General features: G+C 47.2%; 1 protein-coding gene across 1 annotated transcript; it reads left to right on the top strand.

Annotated features, from left to right (window-relative positions):
- The first annotated feature begins 770 nt into the window (after window positions 1–770).
- Window positions 771–23,654, top strand: LOC118618911 (lipopolysaccharide-binding protein-like). Its single transcript, XM_036245494.1, has 15 exons — window positions 771–894; window positions 1,565–1,679; window positions 4,979–5,107; window positions 5,933–6,088; window positions 8,123–8,186; window positions 9,395–9,458; window positions 10,583–10,674; window positions 12,689–12,865; window positions 14,686–14,745; window positions 15,590–15,760; window positions 17,404–17,471; window positions 19,961–20,006; window positions 21,399–21,462; window positions 22,295–22,371; window positions 23,622–23,654. Exons 1-15 carry the CDS (start codon window positions 771–773, stop codon window positions 23,652–23,654), a joined length of 1,440 nt encoding a protein of 479 aa, XP_036101387.1.
- Window positions 23,655–25,434: the final 1,780 nt, after the last annotated feature.

Genomic DNA, 25,434 nt, shown 5'->3' with positions numbered 1-25,434 from the left:
TTTCTGGGATAGGAGGTGGGGAAGGAGATTGGGAAGAAGCATGAGAAAACTTCTTGGGATGCTAGAAACTTTTTGTATCTTGATTATAATGTGGGTACACGGATGGAGAAGTGTCCACACTCATTGAACTGTTCGCTTAAAAGGTGTGCATTTTAGTGAACACTGCTTCTACCTCAATAAAGTTGATAGAAAACAACGTAGGCAAGAGAAAACCCAAGTTTCTGGAGCCTAGAAATGCAGAATCCACTTGTGTGTTTGCGGACCGAATTGAGGTGGCCTTACCTGAGGTAAGTGGAGAACAGCAGGTCCCAGCAGAGCCAGGGCGAAGACTCGGCAGGCTGCAGCCGTGGAGGGTCCGGTGCGTCGCAGCCAAGTTGTGGTGGCCTTCACTTCTAGGCTGGGTGTTCGGTTTCAGTCTCTAGATAATGGGGAATGAATGGAGGGTGTTCAGCTAGAGAGAGGTGTGGGGGGGAGGCTGCTTTGGCTCTAAGCTGTGCTTGGAAGAGGAAGGGGCTGGAAATTATAGCACCCTTTCTGTTACTCTCAGGCCAAAAATAAACCACAAATGGTTTCGTAAGCAATCTCTCCCTATCTCAAGTTGCTGAAACTTGGGCTGCCTCAATGCCCTGACCCTTCCTGCCCTTACTTCCAGCTGGCTCAGTTCCCCATCTGGCCCCTGGCTTTATAAGCTCCTCAGCCCCTGCTGTCACCTTCAGTTAGGGAGGCTCCTGCACAGAGACTCTGACCAACCTCTGCCCAGGAAGGACAAGATGATGGCCAGACCATACTGTCTGGTAGTGGCCCTACTGCTGCTGGCAGAGGCCTCCAGCCATGGAGAAGGGGTCTCGAATCCTGGGTTTGTGGTCAGGGTCACCAGAAAAGGCCTGGACTATGGTAAGTGGGTTTGGTCATTCCTCTGGTGCCCATTGTTGCCCACCAGAGTGGTGTAACCTGGATAAAAAAAAAAATCTCAGGCTTAGGTTGTGCTCCTGCCTGGCTTAGAAACCTTGGGTATGTGATCCTCTGGACTTCAGTTTCCTCATCTTGAATTATCAGAGGTTAAGGTAGGACTAGATGAGCATTTTTCCCAGGGTGGTCTATAACCCCCCCACATTAGACTTGCTGAGACACAATTCTGGAGATCGACTTAAGATCGACTGGAGCTGGGCCTGGGTATCTATATTGTTGAAATATGGCCCAAGCAATCATGAAAAACCCTAAGGTTTGACGACAGTGTAGGAAATGATTCCTTAAAAGTTCCATTGTATTCCATCATTGCTTTCACAATCTGGTTGCATGAAAAATAACAATGATTGCCATTTGCCTGGCACTTTGAGTTCATGATCTAATTTAATTGTCGGGCTCAGGTTGGTATTACTATTATTACCATTGGCATGGGGGAAACTGAGGCTCAGGGAATTCAAGGGACTTTCTTGGGATTACACCAACAGTAGGTGGCGAATCTTGCATTCAGTCCCAGTCCTTGTGATTCCAAAGCCTGGCATCCAACGGTATGCTTAGCTACCTCCCACCAAATGAGCTAACTCTCTCTACTTGCCCTTAGCCCGCCAATATGGAATGGCCACCCTGAAGAAGGAGATGGCCACCATCAACTTGCCTGATTTATCTGGAAGCTTCAAAGTCGGTTGGATGGGAAGCATGAGCTATGAGTTTAAGAGGTGAGGTCTCCATTCTTCACCACAGGGGCAGTGGGGGAGGAAAAAGGGGGCATAAAGTCATGGGGAAGGGCGATTAACATGGGATCATCACTTGGAATAAAGGCAAAGAGATCATAGCCGGCCCTTGTGGGGCTCTGGAAAGTGCTATGTGTTTCCTGATTATCAGGATGGGAGGGAAACTCTTAGAAACCATTCTCCAGTCCTGCAGAGACTGGTCGTGGATTTCTGCTGTACCGGAATCCATGGCCCTCTCCTGATGGCCCGGATTAGAGACCTGCTTGAGTACTATCCATCCCTTCAGAGCCTGTTAGGGGTCTGTAATCAAGGACTTAGAGTCTTTCTGGAACCTATTCACATTTTATTTGCATGTTATCTCTTGAGGATAGCATCCACACATATTCCCGGTGAGCAACAAAGCAGGGGCCTTCTGGTCCCTGGTGAACAAGTCCTGGTTCCTCATCTCCCTCCCTCAGAGATTTAACTGACATTAATCTCTCTCCAGCTTTCTCATATTCAGTCTTTGAGTCCTCCTCACTCCTTACTATTTTTTCATCTATTCCTTGCTTGCATGGCTTTTTCTTCCCCGGTCTGCTCAGTGTCCAGAATCAGTCCTTGAGGATCACTGATGGAAAAGGCTCCTCCTCTTGGAATCTTCCCCAAGTCTCTGGAGACAATTTCCTGAATACAGTGGGCAAAGAGGAGCTATTTTAAATTCGCACGCACACACACACACACACACACACACACACACACACCATCCAGGTCATGCCCACCCCTTACATCTGGTTTCCACAGTAGATTACTAGGGTCTGTTAATACATCCAGATCTGCCACCAACTGTGAGCTTTTCAAGGGCAGGGACTGAGTTTTGGATCTCTGTGGCCTGCGTGCCTGCAGCCAGGTCAGACAGAGCAGGATCTCAATGAATGTTCGATGAGGGAACTCCTAATTGTTGAGTTGTCAAGAGTCCACTGGCCACAGAGGAGTGAGTAACACAGATGAGTGTACTGAGCAGAGTGACCATCAGTCAGGGACCAGCAGGAAAGCAGACCCCACACCAGGAACTTCAATGGAGGGAGTTTAATATAAGGACTTTTATTCAAAGTTGTTGAAGAGCTGAAAAGCCAAATAGAGAATGGTGAAGCAATCCAGAAATTAGCAACAACAAAAAGTCATTGACATTCCTAGAGCTGGAGAGACAAAAAGAGGGAAGGTGTCCACAGGGGACAAGAGCCAGGGCTCAAAGTAGGAGTTAAGATCATGTCTGGCAGGAACTGGCCCCAGTGTGGAAAGGTAACTGTTGCCAAAGATAAATTCTAGGCAGAGAGAGAAAGAGAAGAAATACCTTGGCTTCTCCCCTTTCCATACCCACTTACTTCCCCAGAGTGCTTCCCATTGGCCAATCCTATTTAGAAGTCAGCTGCAAAGGATCCTGGGAAATGTAGTTTTGGAATGTCAGTCCCATCCATTATAGGTGGAGCAAGAGAAGGAAAGGGAACAAACCTGAGAGCAAATAAGCAAATGATCAATGCAGTGTTTATCTGAAGGGCATTTGCCCCATTTAAAGGGGACAGTTGCTACTCACTGTAGTTGATTGATGCTGTAAGGAAATAAGAACCATATATATATATGTGTATACACAAATACACACACACACACACACACACATATATATATATATATATATATATATTTGGTAAGTTCTTCTAATTTTTTTAAATTACAGAGGTCCCTCCTTTTTCCCCCTTTGACACCCTCCTCCCCACTCGCCACCCCCCTTCACTGGACTGTTGTCTGTGTCCATTGGTTATGCACATATGCACATAAGTAAGTTCTTCAGTTTATCTCTTCCTGACCCCACCCCCACCCCCCTTCCCTCTGAGGTTTGTCAGTTTTTTCCCTACTTCCTTGTCTCTGGATCTATTTTGTTCATCAGCTTATTTTGTTTATTATATTCCACAAATAAGTGAGATCATGTGATATTTGTCTTTCTCTGATTGGCTTATTTTGCTTAGCATAACACTCTCCAGGTCCCTCCACGAGGTCTCAAAGGGTGAGAGATCTTTCTTTCTTTCTTTCTTTTTTTTTTTTCCTCACCCGAGGACATTTTCCCATTTTTTGTTCAGGTAGAGTGGGAGGGAGAGAGAGGAATGAGAGAGAGAAACATTGATGTGAAAGGAACACATCGAGTGGCTGCCACCCACACAACCGACCAGGGCCAGGGACAAACTGCAACCAAGGTACGCGCCCTTAGCGGGAACCGAACCCGGGTCTCTCAGGACCGCAGGCCGACGCTCTAACCACTGAACCAAACCGGCCAGGGCGAGAGAGATCTTTCTTTCTCACAGCTGCATAGTGTTCCATTGTGTAAATGTACCATAGCATTTTTATCCACTCATCAACTGATGGGCACTTGGGCTATTCCCAGATCTTTGCTATTGTAAATAGCACTGCTATGTGAGCATTGGGGTGCATATATTCTTTCTGACTGGTGTTTCACGCTTTTTAGGATATATTCCTAGAAGTGGAATCACTGGGTCAAATGGCAGTTGAATTTTAATTTTTTGAGGAGACACCATATTGTAAGAACATTGTCTTTTGACTTTTTTGTGATTTTATATATAGAGAGAGAGATTTGAGAGAGAGAGGGGAAGAGAGAGGGTGAGAGAGAGAAACATCAATGTGAGAGAGAAGCATTGATCTGTTGCCTCCCGCATGCACCCCAACCTGGGATTGAATCTGCAACCAGGGTGTGTACCCTGATGTGGAACTGAACCCGAAACCCCTTGCCGCACTCCAACCAATTGAGCCACACGGGCCAGGGCTTTTGACTTTTCAAGAGCATCCAGAATTCTAGGTGTTTTCCCCTTCACATTTTTACAGTGAAACGTCCTTATTTTAAAGTGTTGGCAACTGATTCAAACTGCCGAGAACACTGTAGGAAACACTTACCTGCAGCATATGGATCATATGTACGACCTGCAGATCACCAGTGGAAGAGCTCAGATGTAAAATGTGAGCCCATATTTGTATTTGAAGTGTGGGAAGTGGTAGGTGTCATAGATGAGAGGAAGGTCTTTGGTGTTGAAGGCTGGCGAAGTCTTCCTGGAGGAGAGAAAGCCGGTCTAGACCTTGAAGAATATGAATGCAAAGCTTTGGTTATTTTTTGTGGTTTAAGTCAATAAATCTGCAAGAGAGTTTGAGAGGCTGGTGGGGACTCTGGGGACTCTGGGGACTCATTCAGAGGACTGATGTGCCCCTGGTTTTTCTGAATTTAATAGTCTGCCTTCCTTCCCTAGCCTGAGAATCCTTAACTTCCTACTCCGAAACTCCGATCTGAGTCTACGCCCAGGGAAGGGTGTCACAGCCTCCCTGTCCAATAACTACGTGTCTATCGCGGGGAACTGGAAAGTGAAAAAGGGGTTCATGTAAGTAGTACTTGGGTTAGAATCTCTCAGCTCTGGCATGTCCTCCCACCCTGGACTTCCATTTCTGGATACTTAAACATCCAGTCAATAAAGGACCCAGCTCTGACTATCTCTAAGCCTCAGTTTCATTATCTGTAAAATGGAGTTAATAATAACCCAACCCAGATGCATTTGTGGATTAAATAAAATAACAGACATAAGGTATTTGCAGTGTGCCTGGCACGTAGCAAATACTCAGTGAGACACTGGTATCTTCGTTAATGTTAAGTTGATGTTGTCAAAATAATATAAATGGAGCCACTTGAAAATAGAGCCAGAGCTGCCTGCCGGAGGAACTGTCTGGTTCGTCTTACATCTCAAACCTTTGGGATGTTCAAACAGAGCAAAATAACGTTTACATGGGGCCTAAAGCAACCTTGTGCCCCAAAGAACTGTTTGCAAAGATAACAAGAAAGCAGATATTACAACTCCTAGACTGAAAATTTAAAACATCATTTGGAATTTACGTCACTATGTTATATCTTCACTAATAGAAATGCCTTTCTTCTATTGTTGTAATTGTTCTCCTTCCCTTTCTCATAAACACCCGTTGCTTTTGTCTTCTAATTAAAACAATATTCGGGCTCTGCCTTATCAATGCTTCCTGAATAGCTTTTGTTATTGATCTCAAATAAATGCTTGATGCCCCTCACCTTGAAAGGCTCAGACAGAACACACAGCTCGTTAATGGGGATCTGGGGGATAAACCTGGGTCTGCGTTCTTCCAGCTCCTCTTTCTGGAGGTGACTGATCATTCACCATTTGGTTCTCATTTCTCCCAACCAGCACCCTACAGGGTACTTTTGATCTGAGTGTGGATGACGTTTCCATCTCGATTTCTCTGAACGTGGGCAAGGACCCGTCAGGACGACCCACTGCCTCTGTGGACGACTGCAGCAATTCTGTGGGCCAGGTCAGCATCCACACTTCTGGAAACCTAAGGTATGTCACCCCCTACACTTGCTGGAAGCTGTCAGAATTGCTTCCGCATCTAGCCTACCCAGGGGATGTCCCTGATGGGCCAGAAGAGCAAGATGTAAGATTCCTCAAGGTCAGAGGTCGGTGAACTAAAGCCTGTGGGCCCAGGCCACCTGTCTTTGTCAATGAAGTTCCGTGGGAACACAGCTCTACATCAGCAGAGCTGAGAAGTTGCAACAGAGACCATATAGTATGCAATGCCAAAAATATTTCCTGTCTGGCCCTTTAAGAAGAAGTTTGCTCACCCCTCAGCAAGACTGCCTCCAATGGCAATCCGGCATCCCAAAGCAACTTGCCTGGAGCAGATGCTCAGTGAAGTTGAATGAATGGTGGCAGCCTCCAGGGCCACTGCCTTCCCACTCTGTTTTGGTTGGCATTATATCACTCAGATCGTGGCAGGAAACAGAAGGCAGCTCATACGGCTTAAGCAACAAGAATCTAACAAAGAGAATATTCACTGGAGCCTAGCAACAGCAGGAAGCTATTGCCACATCTAAGGTTGAAGGTGAGAGGAAGGGAAGGGTGTTTCCAGAGCCTAGGAAAGCCGAAACCTTGGAGAAGGGCCCCAGGACAGGAGCAAAGTGGAACAGCAGGCAGGGAGGGACCTGGGAGTGCATACCCTGACTCCTCTCTGCTTCCAACCTGTGCCTCCCGTTGGCCAAAACAACTAGAAGCCCGATGACAAGAGAGCTTGAGAGATGAACGTATAGCTGGCAGCCCCCAGGATGCTTTCTGCAGAACCCCGGGGAGCACTTGTGTCTTATGTTACCACATCTATTTATAATACACATACACTTCTAAAACATACCACTAATCATCCAATCAGCAAGCATCGAATGGTAAAGAAAACTTTAGGGGAGAAACATTTCACCGGAAGTAATTCCTCTAATGTGGTTCACTTAGTTCACACCGCCTCTCACCCTCACCCCTAGGTGAGAACGTAGTGTGAGAAGCTCTGTTCTGGGCCACGATTCTCAGAGTGGTGTCTGTGGTTGGGAGGGGTTCTCAGTAAACAGCTTTACCTGAAGTGGGTTAGACTCACAGCATGAGCTCTGTGAGGTCCCTCAGCAATGTCCCTCAACACCTTTCTTGTGCTTAGCAGGGAGGAGGGACTCAGTACAGGTTTGTTGAATGAAGGAATGCGTGAATGACTAATTGCTAAGTGGTCAGGTAAATTGTTTATGGGCTTTTGCAGGGTATAAAGAATAGGTCTTACTCTCCTTATCATACCTTTAAAAATGTAAATGCTTCTGAGTAGGTAGTACATTTGCACAGTTCAAAATTCAAAAAGTGCAAAGGGTACAGAATGAAAAACATATTTCTCCATTCTGGTTCCCCCACCGATCAGCTCTCTTTGCCAGAACAACCAATACTAACAGCGTCTGAGGTCTCATTCCTGACAGTCTGTGCCTGAACAGTTAGATATTTTACTCTTTTATTTTAACACAAATGCAGCATGCTATAGAAAGCATTATGTCCCTACCCTGTCCGTCTAAGCCCATCCACACCTGAACACAAGAGCTTCCTTTTCAAAATACTTCATTATATGAAGACACTAAAATGTAATGATTTGTCCTCTATTGATAGACTTTTCTTTTTAGTTTGAGGGGTTTTCTTTCAGTCTTTTGCTACTACAAACAATGCTACCAAAGATAACCTTATGCTTAATATCATGTTGCACCTGGGCAAATAAATTATAGGATACATTTTTAAATGGTATGTGCGTTTTGTCATTTTAATAAAAACTAGCAAATTGCCCTCACAGGGGTTTGCTAGTTAATGTGTTTCCTCCCACTATCATCAACACAGTATTTCATCAAAGATTTAGGTTTTTGCTGAACTGAAAGGTGAGGGTATGTTAGTATCCAAGAATCACCCATCCTTGGATTAAATTCACCTGGCTGTGTCCCTTCTTGGGACGACACGGGAAAGGTCAAATCCATGGGATTCTCAGTCCATCATAAAGTGGATCCTGACCCTCTTTCCTCTTTTCTTCAGCTGGCTCCTGAACGTATTCCATGAAAGAATTGAAAACAAGTTAAAGAATATCCTGAAACAAGAGGTAAACTAAGGACAAGCAGATCTGTGGTTAAAAATCATTGGCAGGTGCCTATTTGATATTTGGAAACAGTCCTGTCTTTTAAGTAGGTTTCCATTTGACTTTGCTTAGCAAAACCCTCCTCACTTGTGGTACAAAGGCAAACCTCAAGGCTTTCCCCAGTTTGTATGATCATATGGGCTAAATTGGCATTAGAAACTGACGGTGTTTGATATCTAGTTGTAGATAATATGAGAGAGATAGGGAGAAGTGACTTTGGATCCCTCCTTCACACTATACGCAAAAATCAATTCCTGGTCATCTAAGGACTTAAATACCAGAACAATTCAAAAACTTTTTAGTAGAGAACCTAAGATATCTTTCTCACCTTCAGGGTAGGAAAATGTTTCTTAAATAAGACTGTCCTGTTAAAAAGAAAATGCATCATATTGAGAACAGCATTGGAGATGGCCCCTCAGTATCTCTCATCTCTGGGATAGGGGTTGGTCTTGGAGGCAAAGAGGTACCTCTCGAATTTACCCTTTGTGTTTCTTTGGACAAATTGACACACCCCTGGAGCATCAGAGATGGTATAGGTATAGTTGAAATTAGGAAATCGCAAGACTGAGGGCTTCTGGGATCTCCCAAGCTGTGATTCTTGGCTTACAGAGGAGTAAATTGGTGGCCTACTGAGCAATGCAATTCTGGGGTGGACCCTCCATCTGGCTTGACTTTAGAGCCCTCTGGTGGCCACAATTAGTACTCCCTACAGACTAGGCACCAAGCTCCTTGACAGATTCACTGATGGCCAGAAACCCCAGTAGAAATAGGAGGCAACAGAGCTTTGGAATGGGTGGTGGAGCCTCTAATTCAAGAGCTTCCCTTTGCCCCTAGAAGCTCTTCTGCTTTGTCCTCTGCTCTCTAATATAAGCATCTATATACTGCACTTCTTGCCCCTTAGCTGCCAGAGGACCATGACAGTAGCAGGCCCTAGGGCAGTGCTGACTTGACCACCGTCCACTTTTAATGTCAGTTCCAGAAAAGTCTAGTAACTTCAATTGAGCCTTCATGTATGAGAGTGACCAAGTGTTGATGGGGGGGGTAGTGGTCTCTTGTCCCTTTCACCATACTCTCCCTCCCCTCACACACCTACGTACAAGTGGGGATGTAACCCAAGGTTCCTAGAGGGGTGGGGAGGAAGGACTCACCTGGCTTTCTCACCACTTTGGCAGATCTGCGGAATCATCAGGCAGTCAACAACCACACACCTGGAGCCCTATCTCCAAACGCTGCCAGGTTAGGAGACCCCCCTCACTTGTCTGGGTGCCATTGGATGCCATGGTACCCAGTACTCCTGAAACCACCCCCCCTCAAGAGCCTTGGGAGAATTTTCCCCATTGAGTAGCTTTCCATTCTACAGAGTTACGTATGGGGCGACCACCTCTTTTGGGGATCTGTTCTCTAGAGGTGAGGGAATGAGGTGATTGAGGGTGGTGACTCAGAAACCTGCTGGGAGCACAGGGTGGGCAGAAAAGTAGGAATATGTGGGAGAGTCACATGTTGGCTGCTTTAACAAAACAGGGGTGCTCTGACCTCCCTGGGGACCCTCCTAGCTCTAACCCCCTGGCTGCCACAGGGACCTTTTACAATCATACATAAGGTCAGGTCTCCCCCTCTTGAAACCCATCAAAGTCCCCTCTGACTCTCAGAATAATGAGCCCAGCTGTGGGAGACGAAGCCTTGCATGGTCTGGCTCAGACCACCACGCTGCTGTCTCCCGCTTTATCGTGCTCCCCTCCCCAACTCAGCTGGCCACTCTGGCCCCTATTAGTCTCTCTAATACACCGTGCTCCATAACATTTGCACATGTCATTCCGTTTGCCAGTGCCTCTCCCCCACATTTACCCCCCTTCACCCAGTCAACACCTGCTCTTCCTTCAGATCTCAGCCAAAGCAACACCTCCTCGGAAAGTTCCCTGACTCCCTCTCCAAATCAGGTTGCCTCCCCCCACGTCACCCCCTGTCATATGGCTGGCATCATCCTATGGATTTCTACTTAACATCTAACATACTTGCAATTGTACATCTATTTTCTTGGGTATTTGATTATTTCTCTTCTCTGGATTTATGAGTTCCTTGAGGACAGAAACTTAGACTATCTCACTCAGCTGTTTCATCAGCCTCTTGCATTGCTCCTGGCATACAGCAGGTGCTAAATAAATACTGAATGAATAAGCAAATAAATGAATGAATGAAGTACTCTCTCTATGACGGAAGGTAGCATGGATATGCCCCAGCCCATCTCCATTCTCCAAAGGCTACAGTCCCTGTGAAAGGAGCTCCCAGGAGCTGTGTGGTGTAGAACTTCAATTACTGTCCAGCCACCCTGTTCACAGTGCTGCCTCTTTCCCGTTCCACAGTCACCTTGATGATTGACAAGGTTGCTGGCATTGACTACAGTTTAGTAGGAGCTCCCTGGGTGACCTCCGAAGGCCTGGACACGCCCTTCAAGGTAAGGGGCTGTGGGAAAAGGGCTTTGGAGCTGAGCACTGGCAGGGAATCAGACCCACCTCTCAGAATCAGCTCCTACCCTCCCTCTCCAGTCCTTCTGCTTGTCAGTCCACATCCTTGACCAGGGCCCACCGTGGGCAGATGTGGTGCTCAGCACTGCAGAGCAAACCCTAAAACAAGGTCTCTGAACTAACATGATAAATCTGTCTGGAGTCCGGATAGACCTGAGCTTGAATCCTGGTTCTATCACTTCTGTGGTGGGGACCCTTGCAAGAATTAACCTCTATGAAGCTCTATTAAATTGGAATAATAACAGCCTCACCCCATAAAGCGGCTATAGGAATTAAGTGAGGTGTGGATGACTTGCTCAGCAAGTGCCTGGCACATAGCGCATGTACAGGGGAACACTGTTGTCAACTATCTGCCCCCCTACAGTAGACTGAAGGATGTCTCTCCAAAACGTCCACGTTCTAGTCCTCGAAATCTGTGAATGTCACCTTACGTGTCCAAAGGGGTGTTGTAGGTGTAACTAAATTAAGCATATCGATGACAAGATTATCCTGGCCAGTTGTAATCATGGGCATCCTTATAAAGGAGATAAGGGACAGAAGGCAATGTGACAACGGAAACAAGAAGTAGGAGTGAAGCAAGAGGTGATGTCAGGGAGGGACCACCGGTCAAAGAATGCAGGTGGGCCCTGGCCGGTTTGGCTCAGCGGTTGGAGCGTCGGCCTGCGGTACAGAGAGACCCGGGTTCGGTTCCCGCTAAGGGCACGTACCTCGGTTGCAGTTTGTCCCCGGCCCTGGTTGGTCGTGTGGGTGGCAGGCAGCCACTCGATGTGTCCCTTCGCATCGATGTTTCTCTCTCTCTCTCTCTTCCTCTCTCTCCCTCCCGCTCTATCTGAACAAAAAATGGTAAAATGTCCTCGGGTGAGGATAAAAAAAAAAAAAAAAAAGAATGCAGGTGGCCTCTGGAAGGTAGGAAAGACAAGGAAACAGGCCCTAGTTGGTGTGGCTCAATGGAGAGAGCATCAGCCCACACACCAAAGGGTTGTGGGTTTGATTCCCGGTCAAGGGTATATAGCTGGGTTGCAGGTTCGATCCCCAGCCTGGGTTGGAAAGCGTGCGAGAAGCAACCAATCGATGTGTTTCTCTCACATCATGTTTCTCTCTCTCTCTTCCTCCCTCCCTCCCTCCGTTTCTTCCACCCTCTCTGAAAAATCAATAGAAAAATATATCCTCAGGTAAGGATTAATAACAAATTTTTTAAAGACAAGGAACAGATTCACCCTTGAAGCCTCCAGAGTCCAGAAGGAGACCAACCTTAACATCTTGTACTTAGGCTTCTGACCTCCAGAGTGTAAGGGAATAAATCTGTGCTGTTTTAACTGAGGTTAAGGTAATTTATTACAGCAGCCATGGAAACCAGGACACCCCTCTTCACACCTGTCTCTTTCACAGCTCCCTTGCGAATTGAGCCAAGGCCTGGAGTGCCACCCTCTCCAATTTTATTTACTTAACTAATACTTATACACTTCGTCCTATGTCCCAGATGCTGTTCAATGTTAACTTCTTTAAGTTTTATACTACCTCTAAGAAGTCAAAACTATTAGCGCCATCCCCATTTTACGGGTGAGGAAGTTGAGGTACAAGGCAGTTGGTGACGTGCCTGAGGTTGCAGAGCCAGTAGGTGGCAGACCGGGATTCAAACTCATACTGTTAAGCTCCTGAGTCCCTGCTTTTTCCCACCGGCTGTGCTTCCTGTTCTATGTCCTGAGCCTAGAAAAACACAGGACCTCCCCACCAAAGGAGGGATTTCAGGCAATTGTCGGAACCTAAATATTGTGGGACCAGAGGAATCGTTGAGGACCCCTGACCCCACATTCTGGAGAGGAATTGCCACCCTGGCCACCACCCAGGGCCCAAGAGTCCTCCCCCAGGCAGGCTTTGGATGCCCCTGCCTGACACCCTCTCTGGTAGGAACCTTGGGTGACTGATTTGTCCTTCTGTCTCCAGGGTGAATTCTTTTGCCAAAGCCAGTGCTCCCCAGTCCCCCTTGATGCTCCACCCATCGGGCTGTCCCAGGAGCATGACCGCATGACCTACTTTGCAGTCTCCCAATATGTCTTCAACACAGCCAGCCAGGTTTACTACCAGGCTGGGTACATGAACTTCACCATCCGAAATGAGCACGTGAGTAGGGGATGGAGGAGGCTGGGGGTCCCAGGAGAGAGCATCAGGTGGGACTGCAGACCCACTGTGGGTGCCCTAGGGAGCTAGCGGAAGAATGTGGAATCTGGAGCCTGCCCAACATGAATGCAAAGCCAGACTGTGCCTCAGTTTCCCCGTCTGTGCACACGGACCCCCAGGGGTTCGGTGAGAGAGTGTAAAGAGCTTGGTGTCTGTCACACAATACATATTAGCAATTATCCGCAGTATTTTAACAAATAAGACAGACTGGTGTGTCATAGCAGGTTTTGGAGGAGCAAATGCCAAGACAGCATTAGACTTAAGAGTTTTACTAGGGAAACGCCGCCTGAGAAGGCTAAAGGAGAGGAGGAGGAGGAGGTGAGAGAGCCTGCAGACCGACACCTGTGAAGGAAGAGGGAAGGCGGAAATGCTACCACGTGGCTCCGAGAAATCTCAGCAAGCTGATGGGGGGAGAGCAAAGCTTACTTTTTAGAGGAGGGCTGCACACCTCAGGCTGTGTGAGGAGTCGGCTCCAGGCCAAAATCCTATGCACGATCTTTCAGACCTGACTGTAGGCAATTACACAGGCTTTACCGGGCGCGTCTCACCGGACCACACCTGGAGCGCTTGTCAGCCTAGTCTAGAAGGAGCTGCAGCCAAAGACCTAACCCCGCCCCACCCCCACCCAGACTGACGGGTCAGCATTCCTAGTATAGACACCTCCTTTCAGAGGGTTCCTTATGGATGTAGGAGAAAGGGAACCTCAGCCATGACACTGTCTAAGTGCCTCTGCTAAGACCCCTAACTGGGATCTTGGAGACAGTTTTCTCCAGCCTCAGCACTCAGTACTTTTCTACCCCTGGCCCTTCCCCTTCTCCTCCACCTCTTCCCCCTGGGGCCATAAAATAGCAGGAGCCTTTTGTGCAGGTCTCCCTTGGCAGCAAGGCGATCCCCCTGCTCCATCTGCACGGGTCATCTGGCCTTGGAAGGTGCCATGCCACAGGGGAAAATGGAAGATGTGGGGGCGGGGAAGGAGCACCCTTGCCTGTTTAGTCTCTTAACACTACCACCTCGAATCCTGGCAGTGATCTGACAAAATTCTCCTGCTCTGCCACCCCAGCCATGCTCAGCAGGGGCTGGAGCTGTCTGGGGGAGCATGGCCTCGGTGAGAATGGTGTGGGACCTGGATGTGAGGCAGTGGCGGGGGAGGGGGGGCATTGGGGAAGTCTATTCGCCAGCTACCTCCCCTTCACTGATCCCCTTGAAGGGAGGTCTGAGCGGCACACCTCCAGAGCCAAAGCTATGATAAGTGCTAATGGAGCTGCCCAGGTAAAGAGCAAGAATCTCGAGGGAGGAGAGATCAAGGAAGGTGGGCTATGGACAGGTGTAGGCAGAGTTCCCCGAGCTGAAAGATCGGCAAGTCATGGTGTGGATAGAGAATGATACCACAAGAGATGGCGAGTAACAGATTTTGGGGGAAACTGTATGTGGAAGCACATTAAATCCGGATTGTGGTGGTGATCAGCTGGACTTTTGGGGAAGCATCCTGAGAACTAATGAATTACAATAGCAGACATTTACTTAGTATGTTCCAGGCAGTGCACTGGCGCTTTCTCCACATACGACCTCATGGAATCTGCACAGCCTGTACAGCAAGTGCTCTTACTATCATCCCCATTTTACAGATACAGAACCTAACAAAGTCTGTCGGCAATCACTCCGCTCAAGGATGGTGGGCGCCAACTTGTGTGCTCTCCGAGGCCACAACTTTCACCGCCATGATGTCCTGCTTCTCAAGTGGCTTCCTGCTTCATCTGCTGCAAATTCCCCTGGACTTCCCAATTCAGCTGCACACCAAGTCCCTAGGGGCCGTGATTCCTCAGGTGAGACCTCTGCCCACTCATCACAGAGGACAAGGCAAGCCCCTTGACCTAGGCCAAATGTGGAGATTGTATTTCAGCTATGCCTAGACTTTCTCCAGACAAACAGCTTACCTATTAGAACAGTGGGTAAAGATAAAAGTTGCTTGTTTGTTTGTTGTACAAAATTCCCATAATTTTTTGACCCCTTGTGGATTCAGATTGCCTGTTTGGATCCTGGGTCGGCTGTTTTCTATCTTTGGAACTCAATCTTGTTGGGCCTCAGTTTCCTCATCTGTCAAATGGGGATGGCAATAGTACCTGCCCCACTGTTGTATCAATGGGAGACAAGATCACTCAACCAGCACGAATATACAGAATCCTTCCAGGGCACAAATGAGGCATGTTGGCAGGCTAATAATTTGGGGCTAAGCTAATAATTGATATTGCATGATGTTTATGCAGCACATAGCTGAAGGAGGCAGGGACAGAGTGAAGAGGAGCACTCAGCCTTCCCCCTCTTGAACCAGGCAATTCAGCTCAGCCCCAAACTTGCACACTGGTTAACACAAGTTGGCCAGCATAGAAGGAAGTACAGTGACCATCCACTGTTACTGGAACATGCCCATGGGGTGTGTCACCCATCTCAGACACTTTATCAGAGTACCCCTTTCAGTCATAACAGCCATCTACTGGAAAGGGGTTGTGGAAAATAAAATTTCCTCTATCCTGTGATATTTCCACTGCTGGTTTCGGGCCCTTAGAGATTTGAACCTTGTAAGTCCACCCATCTAACCCTTCCCAATACAGCTCAGGGTCCCTCTGTTTGTCTCCTGCCCTCCCCTGAGTCTCTGCCCTCTTTCTCTAGCTGTCCAGGCTATACCCCAATACAGAGCTAGAGTTGGAAATGTCACCGGAAGCAGCTCCCTTCCTGAAGTTCAGTCCTGGAAATGTGACCCTCATACCAGTGATGAACATCCAGGCCTTTGCCCTCCTGCCCAACTCGTCTGACCGAAAGCCACTCTTCCATCTCAGGGCGGTAAGTCTGATTCCGGCTGGGGCAGCAGAGGGTGGTGCTTGGCATGGGTGTAAGCCCCTCCCACCAATGAAAGACCTGGAACATTCACATCTGATAGATGCTGGAGGCTATTTATTTCCCACTGTAGGCATAAGTGGGCCTTGCAATTCTGATCTGAACAGCCAGTCTTCTCCAGGGCATAGTTAATCAAATCAGAGTTACAAGAAACCGTAAAATTCATTCACTCAGTTGAGTTGAAAATATTAGCTTTCTCACTGCTATGTTGGTTATAAAAAATTGTTTAAAATTGTTATAAATAAAAGTTATATTCAAATTGTTATAAATAAAAGTCATCAAATTATTTGTTTGAGGAAGGTATAAAATTTAAAGAAATTAAATTTAAAATTTTTTAAATTTAAATTTAAAGAAGGTATAAAATTTAAAATAGCAGTGCTCTTCAAATTAATGTTCAGATTCAACATAATCCCTATCAAAATCCCAGCTGGCTTTTTGCCAGATAACAAGCTGATTCCAAAATTCATATGTAAAGTCAAGGGACCCAGAATAGCCAAAACAATCTTGAAAATAAAGTTGTATTAACTCATACTTAACTATTTCAAAATGTACTATATGGCTATAGTAGTCCAGATAGTATAGTACTGTACAAGGGAAGATATATAGATCACTGGGATAGAATTCAGAATTCAGAATTAATTCCCCATATTTATAGTCAATTGATTTGCAACAAGGGAACCAACACAACTAAATGTGGAAGAATAGACTCTCAGGAAATGGTACAGGGGCAACTGTATATCCACAAGAATAAAACTGGACCCCTATCTTACACTATACACAAAAATTAACTCCAAAAGGATCATAGACCTACATGTGAGAGCTAAAACTATAAAACTCTTAGAAAAAACATAGTAGTCAATTTTCATGACCTTGGGTTAGGCAGAGCCTTCTCAGATCAACTCAAAATCACAAGCAACAAAATAAAAAATAGGTAAACTGTAGTTTATCAGAATTAAAAACTTTTATACTTGAAAGGACAGCACTATTCTAGAAAGTGAAAAGACAGCCCACAGAACGGGAGAAAATATTTGCAAACCATATATCTGATCAGGGCTCAGAGGCTCTCTGAACTCCCCTTGGTAGTCTGCTCCAAAGCTCAGTCATACTTACAGGCAGACAGTCTCCCAATTTGAATACTCTGAGTGTTTAGTCTGGGCTTATTCCCCCTTCCTGATGCTTCCATTAAGATGGAGACCTTGGCACCCGGCCCGTGTGGCTGAGTCATTGAGCGTCAACCCATGCACCAAGAGGTCACTGGTTCAATTCCCAGTCAGGGCACATCGATGTTCTCTCTCGTCAATGTTTCTATTTCTCCCTCTTCTTTCCTCTCTCTCTAAAAATCAATAAAGAAAAAAATGTTTACAAAAAGATGGAGACCTTGGAAATCTCAGCTCACCTTTCTTGAAGTCAGCTGTGGAGCCAACATCCTGCATCCTCGGTCCATAACCCTTGAATAGTCAACTAAACACTCAGAGTATTTCCCTTATCTGGCTGTGGTTTCTATTTCGGGAGCTCTGTCTCCTGCCCTGGGAATCAACAGGATACCTACGTAGCCTGAGAATCGGGGTGATGTCCTTTTGCTTTTCTAGAGAACCAACATCTCCACCACCATCAGTGTGCGCTCCGGCAGGGTCCTTGGCTCATTGACCCCAGGAAGGTAAGAGGCCATGGGTGAGCAGAGGAGAGGGGGTGGGATGGGTGGTCAGAGCATCTAGTCTGCTTCACTGATAGGGCTGGAGCTGCCCCTTGGAAACAGGTCTCCACTGGGTTGTCTCCTTCTCGAATCCGATGCCCTTCTGGAAAGGCATACTGACAGTGCCTCAGGGGGAAAGCCAGAAGACAAGAAACGTAGTCAGGCCCTGGCCGGTTTGGCTCAGCGGTTAGAGCATCAGCCTGCGGTCTGGAGAGACCCGGGTTCGGTTCCTGCTAAGGGCAAGTACCTCGGTTGCAGTTTGTCCCCAGCCCTGGTAGGGTCATGTGGGTAGCGACCACTCGATGTGTCCCTTTCACATCGATGTTTCTCTCTGTCTCTCTCTCCCTCCCACTCTATCTGAACAAAATATCGAAGAATGTCCTCGGGTGAGGATAAAAAAAAAAAGAAAGAAACATAGTCAGGTAACCGAGGTTACCTTCAGGTTCCCCTCTCAGGCATCGGCAAAAGAGCCGAAACGTCTGCAAAGAGTGTACTTGGGAACCACAGTCCAGTTGGAGAGGGCGGGCTTGCAAGGACTTGACATATAAGATTGAGAAAAACTATCAACATCACACGTCAAAAAGGGGGGATTTAAAATGGGGGATGAAAGGTGCCCCTCGGCCACTGCGTACTGCTCCACTGCCCAGATACCCAATCAGTAGGCAAGTATTTATTTAGCCAGTGAGTCAGTAGAGTTCAGGCTTTGGACGGTAGGGGCTGTACGGCTCCCTGGGCTGGCCCTTGCCCTTGCAGTGCCCTCTGTCCAGAGCCCTCACCTGTGCCCCAAGTCTCACCTACTCCCTGCTGAAGTACAGGTGCAATAGGTTCATCAGAGAACGAATTTCTGGCCCCAGGCTTGGATGCCTGTGGCTGATAGAATGCCCTGACCCCCTCCAAATGAACATCTCCTTAAAAAGTGTTTTTAAAAAGAAGCTAATGGTGAGCCTTTGGGGATTTGGGAGGTCTCTGAATTTGAGTTTCTGCATAGACCTGGCTTGGGGGAGGGTCTCTGCAGTATCGGGTAGGACAGCCAAGCCCTTAGACTATGAGGAGACAGCAAAGTGAACAGAGGATCTCACCCAAGAATATACTATAAAATTATTAAAAGTACTGCCTCATGAGCAGAAAGTGGAGATCTGCTCAGGGTAATTAGAATTCCTGAACAAGGGAACCAGGTCAGCAGCCAAAGGAATCAACAGGGGACACTGGGGTTTGGCTTTTATAGTGATAGCAGTCCAGGTGCCAAGTCACTCCACCCTCCTTCACTCCAGCTGCCTGCCATTATTGTTTGCGGGCCTCTGTTTCCCTTTTTTTTTTTTTTTTGCATCTATCTTCAGATAGAACTGGCAGGAGAGAGGGAGGAAGAGAGAGAGAGAAGAGAGAGAAGCATCGATGTGAGAGAGACACATCGGGTGGCTGCCACCCACACAACCCCAACCAGGGCTGGGGACAAACTGCAACCAAGGTATGTGCCCCTAGCGGGAACTGAACCCAGGACTCTCTGGTCCACAGGCTGACACTCTAACCGCTGAGCCAAACTGGCCAGGGCTCTTTTCCATTTTTTAAAAAACGTTTTTAAAACAGATTTTTAGAAAGAGAGGAAGGGAGAGAGAAACATCTATGTGAGAGCAAAACATCGATCAGCTGCCTTCTGCGTGTCCCCTACCAAGAACGTACGAGCTTTCAGTGCATGGGACGATGCCCAACCAACTGAGCCACTCTGGCTAGGGCCTCTTTTCCATTTTTAATGTCTATTCCTATATTATACAAATAATCCATGCTCATGGCAAGAAAAAAATGAGAATTACAAAAGTATAAACGAAAATCACCCATAACTTTGCCTCATAGAGACTGTCACTCTTAATAGTTTCATGTTTCCTTCCAGTCTCTTTTTATACATTTATAACTGAAAACATACAGTGCATTACTTTTTTTTTTCAAAATTTTTTTTCTTCATTAATTTTTAGAGAAAGAGGAAGGGAGAGGGAGAGAGAAAGAGAAATATCGATGAGAGAGAACATTGATTGGCTGCCTCCTGCATGATCCTCACGGGATTGGGGCCACAATTTGGGCATGTGCCCTGACTGGGAATCGAACGGGCGACCTTTTGGTGTATGGGTCAACACTCAACCACTGAGCCACACCGGCCGGGTGACAGTGCATTACTTTTTATGTTCCACTTTCTCCAGTTAATAACCATGTCATCATCATTTCTTCAAAGATAGAAGAAATCTTCTGTCTTCAAATCAGTTATCTTCCAAAAGATAACACTATGTTTTTTAAAATGTCACTCTTAAATCACAGTGCATGCTTAAAGCCTTAAATTGCAGAGGAACCGCTGGGCGCTAGCCACTGAAATGCCCTTGCCCGTAGGGGCTGCACACCCCACCGCGGTAAGTGTGAAAAGTATTAGCCAGGGCCTGGGTGACCATGTTTCTCTCTTCTCCACACAGTAAGTTGAAATTGGAACTGATACACTCCAACATCAATTTCTTCAATGTGAGTTGTTTTCTCAGTATTTCTTTCTTTCTTTCTTTTTTTTTTCATCCTCATTTGAGGATATTTTTTCCATTGATTTTTAGAGCTACTGGAAGAGAGGGAGGGAAGGTGAGGAAGGGAGGATGGGGAAGAGGGGAAGAGAGAGAGAGAAACATAGATGTGCGAGAAATACATCGACTGGTTGCCTCCTGTATGCGCCCAACTGGGGCCAGGAATTGAACCTGCAACCCAGGTATGTGGTCTTGAGTGGGATTTGAACTCATGACCCTTTGGTGCTTGGCCAACTCTCTAACGACTAAGCCACACTGGCCAGGGCTCTCTCGGGATTTTTTAAATGTCTTGTCAAAGCAGGGCATTGTGGGGCTCAAGAAGTGACAAGGTCCCAGGTGGAGAGGCCCTGCAGTGTTGCAGAAAATGAGATACCATGTCTGAAAAAACCATCCAAGAGGGACACTGCCTGAGGGCTAAAGGGGTGACAGGACATGGCCATTGAGTGTATAAGCTTTGGTGGAAGATAGATCTGGGCTCCTTTTTTATTAATTGATTGATTTTAGAAAGTGAAGAAGGGAGAGGGAGAGGAAGAAACATCAATGTGAGAGAGAAACATCAATCAGATACCTCCTGCATGCAACCCAACCAAGGATCAAGCCCGCAACCTGGGTATGTGCCCCGACAGGGAATTGAACCAGCGACCTTTCAGTACCAGGACAGCACTCGACTAACTGGGCCACACTGGCCAGGGCATATTTGGACTCTTATACCAACTCTGAAACTCGCTACCTGTGTGACCTTCGGCAAATCACTTAACCTTTCTAAGCCTCAGTTTCCTTGAATGTAAAATGGGAATAATAGCATCTACCTCAAACGGAGGGCTGTAATATAAAATGGGGCAACGAATTCAGTAAGACACTCTGACAAAATGTCTCACACAGTAAGCTCTCAATATATGTTCCTTTTTGTAACAATAGTGGTCCAGGAGCACTATCCCAGATTCATTTCAAAACTGAGAATTTGTGGGGTAGTTTGGGGCATGCACCATGTTATGTAACAGTTCCAGCAGGGTCTGGGCAGCAGTCTACAATCAAACACATTACTATATCTGCCCCCATATTTTAAACTAGTCACACCAAGTGGATAGCCCCATGACAGTTCGGGTCATGTTTTGTCTTAAAATGAGTTTGCACACACTTATGGAGAATGCAATTCAGAGATTTGGGGTGTGGGGGGATTGTGAACAAAGAGCTGTTTCTCTGTGGTGGTGATCGTCACAGTCAACCTCTATTTTGTAAATGGGATGACACGTCGATGTGTCCAGCAAGGGGGGCAGGTGTTCTTCCATCTCGTTCTATTCACCAGTTTGATCCTTTCGCTCTGGCCCCGCCTCTGTTCCAGGTGGAGTTGCTGGAAACCATCTTCAATTACTACGCGACCTACCTCATATACCCCACTCTCAACGGTAAGACTATCTGCTACCGCCACGGGCAGAGGGCGAATTCTGCCCTTTCTGCAGGGTTTCTGGTTCGTTCATTTAGCACGATGAGACTGTCTTCTGTGCTGGCGGGGCCCTGGCCCTCGTAGAGCTTGCACTTCGTTGGAAGGCACACGCGGAAGTTTGATAAATGCCACAACAGGAGGAAGCACTGGGGCTGCGGAACCTAGGCGGGGCCCTGAACATGGCTTAGGGTCGGCCCAGGAGGTGAGGGCTAAGTGGAGTCCCTAAGCACAAGGAGTTAGGCTGGAGGAAGTGGAGCGTTCCAGGTGACACAGGGAGAATGCCTGGAGTTGCCACCCCGGGGTCCTGAGCCAGGTCAGGCCACTGACTTGCTGGGTGACGGTGATGGAAGTAGGACTTGGGACAGTGGCTGCCTGAGAAGCCAGCAGGGGCCCTCCAAGGACAGAGCCCTCTCCACCTGGCTTCACCATCTGCCTTTAAATCAAGAGATAAGAGCAGCAAACCTGACCTGGAAGAGAGACAGTAGAGAAGATGGTCCTCAGGGATGAGGCCCTGGATATAAACACTGCATGGCCCAGCCCTGGCCACTTTGGGTAGTGACTGAAGGTAGGTTCTTGAAGGGGACAGTAGAAGCCCAAAAGGCTGAAGATTCCTAAAGAGGCTGCATTTCCCAAGAGTCTGCTTGTGCACCGCCCCCCAAACCAGCCCTGCCTCCAGTAGCCTGCCCCGTTGCAGTGGCCCTCTCTCACTGGCCAGTTGCAAATGCCGTGGTCTGTGTCTTCACATCTCCCCGGTGTCTTCGGTCCAGCTCACCCCTCTGCTGTTTATCTTCCAGCAAAGCTTGAGGAGGGCTTCCCACTCCCTCTGCCAAGGGACACCTACCTCAACAGCTTGGAGCTCCAAATCCACAAGGTCAGTGAGAAGTGGGGTCTGGGTGGGGACCTCTAAGAACGCCGGAGGGCAGCTTCGGGGTTGGTGGATACTAGGGGGAGTCCTTAACTCCCACGTACATCTGAGACCTAATTTTCATAGAAAACACAATTTTGAATTTTGGTGTGTAAATGGCAACTTTTGATTATCTGAAACCTGGGCTTCATGTAAAATAGCTCAGTTCTCAAGAATTCAGGTCCGCCATGTGAATTGAACATCTACAGTGTGCAAGGCCCTTTAGCCACGGATGGCAGAAAGTGCAAAGGGGTCAGATTCGAAGTCACACTTCTGGGTTGAGGAGAGGCCACCTGAAGAAGCCCTGAATGTCCTTGGTGGAGGGTTCCCCCGGGGCCACTGACCAGCCCTCCCACCCGCAGCAGCAAGGGATGGCCCTGGAGAAAAACTGACCATGGCTTCTAGTGGAAGAAACATATCAGCAGCAGGGGACAGGGATAATCATAGTACACTTTGTGATATAAATCCAGAAATACTAGTTTGCAATGTCTTCACTGTTCATGTTCTTTAAAAAAAAAAATTGTCTGGCTGGTGTGGCTCCATGGTTGAACATCGACCCATGAACCAAGAAGTCACTGGTTCAATTCCCGGTCAGGACACATGCCCAGATTGTGGGCCCGATCCCCAGTAGAGGGCGTGCAGGAGGCGGGCAACTGATGTTCTCTCTCATCGATGTTTCTAACTCTTTCTCCCTTTCTCTCTCTCAAAAATAAATGAAAAAAAAATTGTTATTGATTGAGCATGTTTTTATTCCAAGGTAATCCAGGACCACATCTTCAGAAAGTGTGTGAAGGGAGCCCTGGCCAGTTTGGCTCAGCGGTTGGAGCGTTAGCCTGTGGACCAGAGAGTCCCAGGTTCAGTTCCCGATAGGGGCATGTACCAACAAAACAAACAAACAAAAAGAAAGTATGTGAGGGGAGTAAAATCCAGTAGCACCTAAGTGTGTATTGTTCTTCTGGGAGAAAGGACAGTGGTTCACAGAGGTCTTCCAGAAACTAGAAGCTTAGGATATATACAAATAATTTCCTGGGGGCAGGCAGCTGATAAGGACAGTGTTTTATAAAGGCCTCCTTTTATAAAAACCTAAGGGCTTCATTTTTGCACTGACCTGGTTTTTATCAGAGAACTTGCCTCTCCCTATAGAAGTTTCCTTCCAGGGAGCTCCTGTGCAGTTCAGACAATGACCGTTCTTACCTGTCCTTTTGCCTTCTCTCCAGAACTTCTTGCTCATAGCGGCCAACATTGACTAGGTGAGGACTGAGGAGGAGCACCTGGGGCTGGAGGAGTGGACGACAGCACATCTGGACCATTCTGTTTCCTCTCCCGTGAGCGACCGTCCCCACGGACACTAATCACCAGGGAGCCTACGGCACCTGAACACACGCCTGACCACAGGACACCTTCTCTACCTTCCTCCTCCTCCTCCCCATGTCCCTACATGTTCTCTTTGCAGCTGTCCTCAGCTTTACTCTGGGGAGCTGACCCCCAACTCCTTACCTGTCTGCTGATAGAATAAACCTTGGTGAAGGAAAAAGCATGAGCTGTGTCCAGTCACAGCCCAAAGCATCCTGCTCAAGATTAAACATAACACTTTAGTTGTACGTGTCATTTGATGTCATGGTTAATGGAGCCAAGAGTCAGACAAGTGAGAGCAAAGGCTTGTTTTTGTGACTTATTTAGTGTGCATTTATTGAGATGGGACAAGCAAAAGGTGAGGGAATTAACCATAAGACCTGCGTTATAAAAAATGTCAAAAGGAGTTCTACCTGAAACAGACAGACAAAATATACAAAACCTGGAGCAAAATGACAAACATTATCTATGTACTTATCAGTGCTCCCCTTGAAGGCACAAACTGTTATTCACCATTGCACCATTTCTAACATGGTGTCTGGCTCATAAATTGCTTTGTGTTTTTTAAATGAATGAACCTTCGTCTAGCCGGTGTGGCTCAGTGGTTGAGCATTGACCCATGCACCAAGAGGTCGCTGGTTCAGGGCACATGCCGAGGTTGTGAGCCCGATCCCCAGTTGGGGGCATGCAGGAGGCGGACAGTCGATGTTCTCTCTCATCGACGTTTCTATCTCTCCCTCTCCCTTACTCTCTCTCTATAATCAATAAAAGGGGGGGGAAGCATTTAAAAAATAAAAAAATGAATGAACCTTCATTCTGTCCATCTCTCCATTCTGGCTCTTGATTCTGCTTTGGAGTCTCCCACCAGCTGCCCCACCAGACCTTCTGGTACCCCGCAGTTTCCAGGCAAGGATCATGTCTCCTCGACTTAATCCTGGTTCCTGGGTCACCTTGGTTTTCCTCAGGTTTGCTTCACAGGCAGGAATGACAACCTGGAATCTGGTGGGACGCGCCTGGTGTCTCGACATCAGCAGACATTACCAACCAGTCGCAACTTTTAAGTGGACCCAGATACCTCCTCTTGGCATTTCAGACAGCTATGACCATCTAACTAAAGGTGGCAAACGGAAGTCAAAGGATGGTCCTTGGGTAGGTCTTAAAGAGAAAGACAAGGCAGAAAAAGAACCTTAGGGGGCAGAGTGGAACATGTCAGCCATGAAGAATGTCTGGCCCTGCAGTGGAGGTCACCAAGGTGTCAAACTCAGGTAGGCATGACAGCCTGAATTCTGCCTCAGCCCAGCCGATATGGTTTCAATTTCAAATGCAGAAATTGGACAATTAACTCCAGCCTTTCATCATGGCCTTTAAAGGGACATATCTCTCATCTACACACCCTTCTATCTGTAAAAGGGGATTAAAAATTCACGCATGCACATCCTTACATTGTGGCGGTTACTGATTTTAACTCCAAGGTCCAATAGCAGCTGTCCCATGTCCACCCTGCCCCCACCTTTACAGAGAAATCTGTCCTCTTCTCAAGTTGACACCATGTGTTTTACAATCCAGAGAAGCTGACCAACTCATCCCAGATTGCCTGTGACTTACCAGGTTTTAGCAATTAAAGTCCCTCAGCCCAGAAAACCCCTGAATCCCAGGCAAACTAGGACAGTTGGTCAC

This window comes from Molossus molossus, unplaced genomic scaffold (genome assembly GCF_014108415.1).
Source record: "Molossus molossus isolate mMolMol1 unplaced genomic scaffold, mMolMol1.p scaffold_m16_p_6, whole genome shotgun sequence".
Lineage (NCBI taxonomy): Eukaryota > Metazoa > Chordata > Mammalia > Chiroptera > Molossidae > Molossus > Molossus molossus.
Note: the sequence above shows the minus strand (reverse complement) of the source record. Positions and strands in the feature narration are given on the sequence as shown.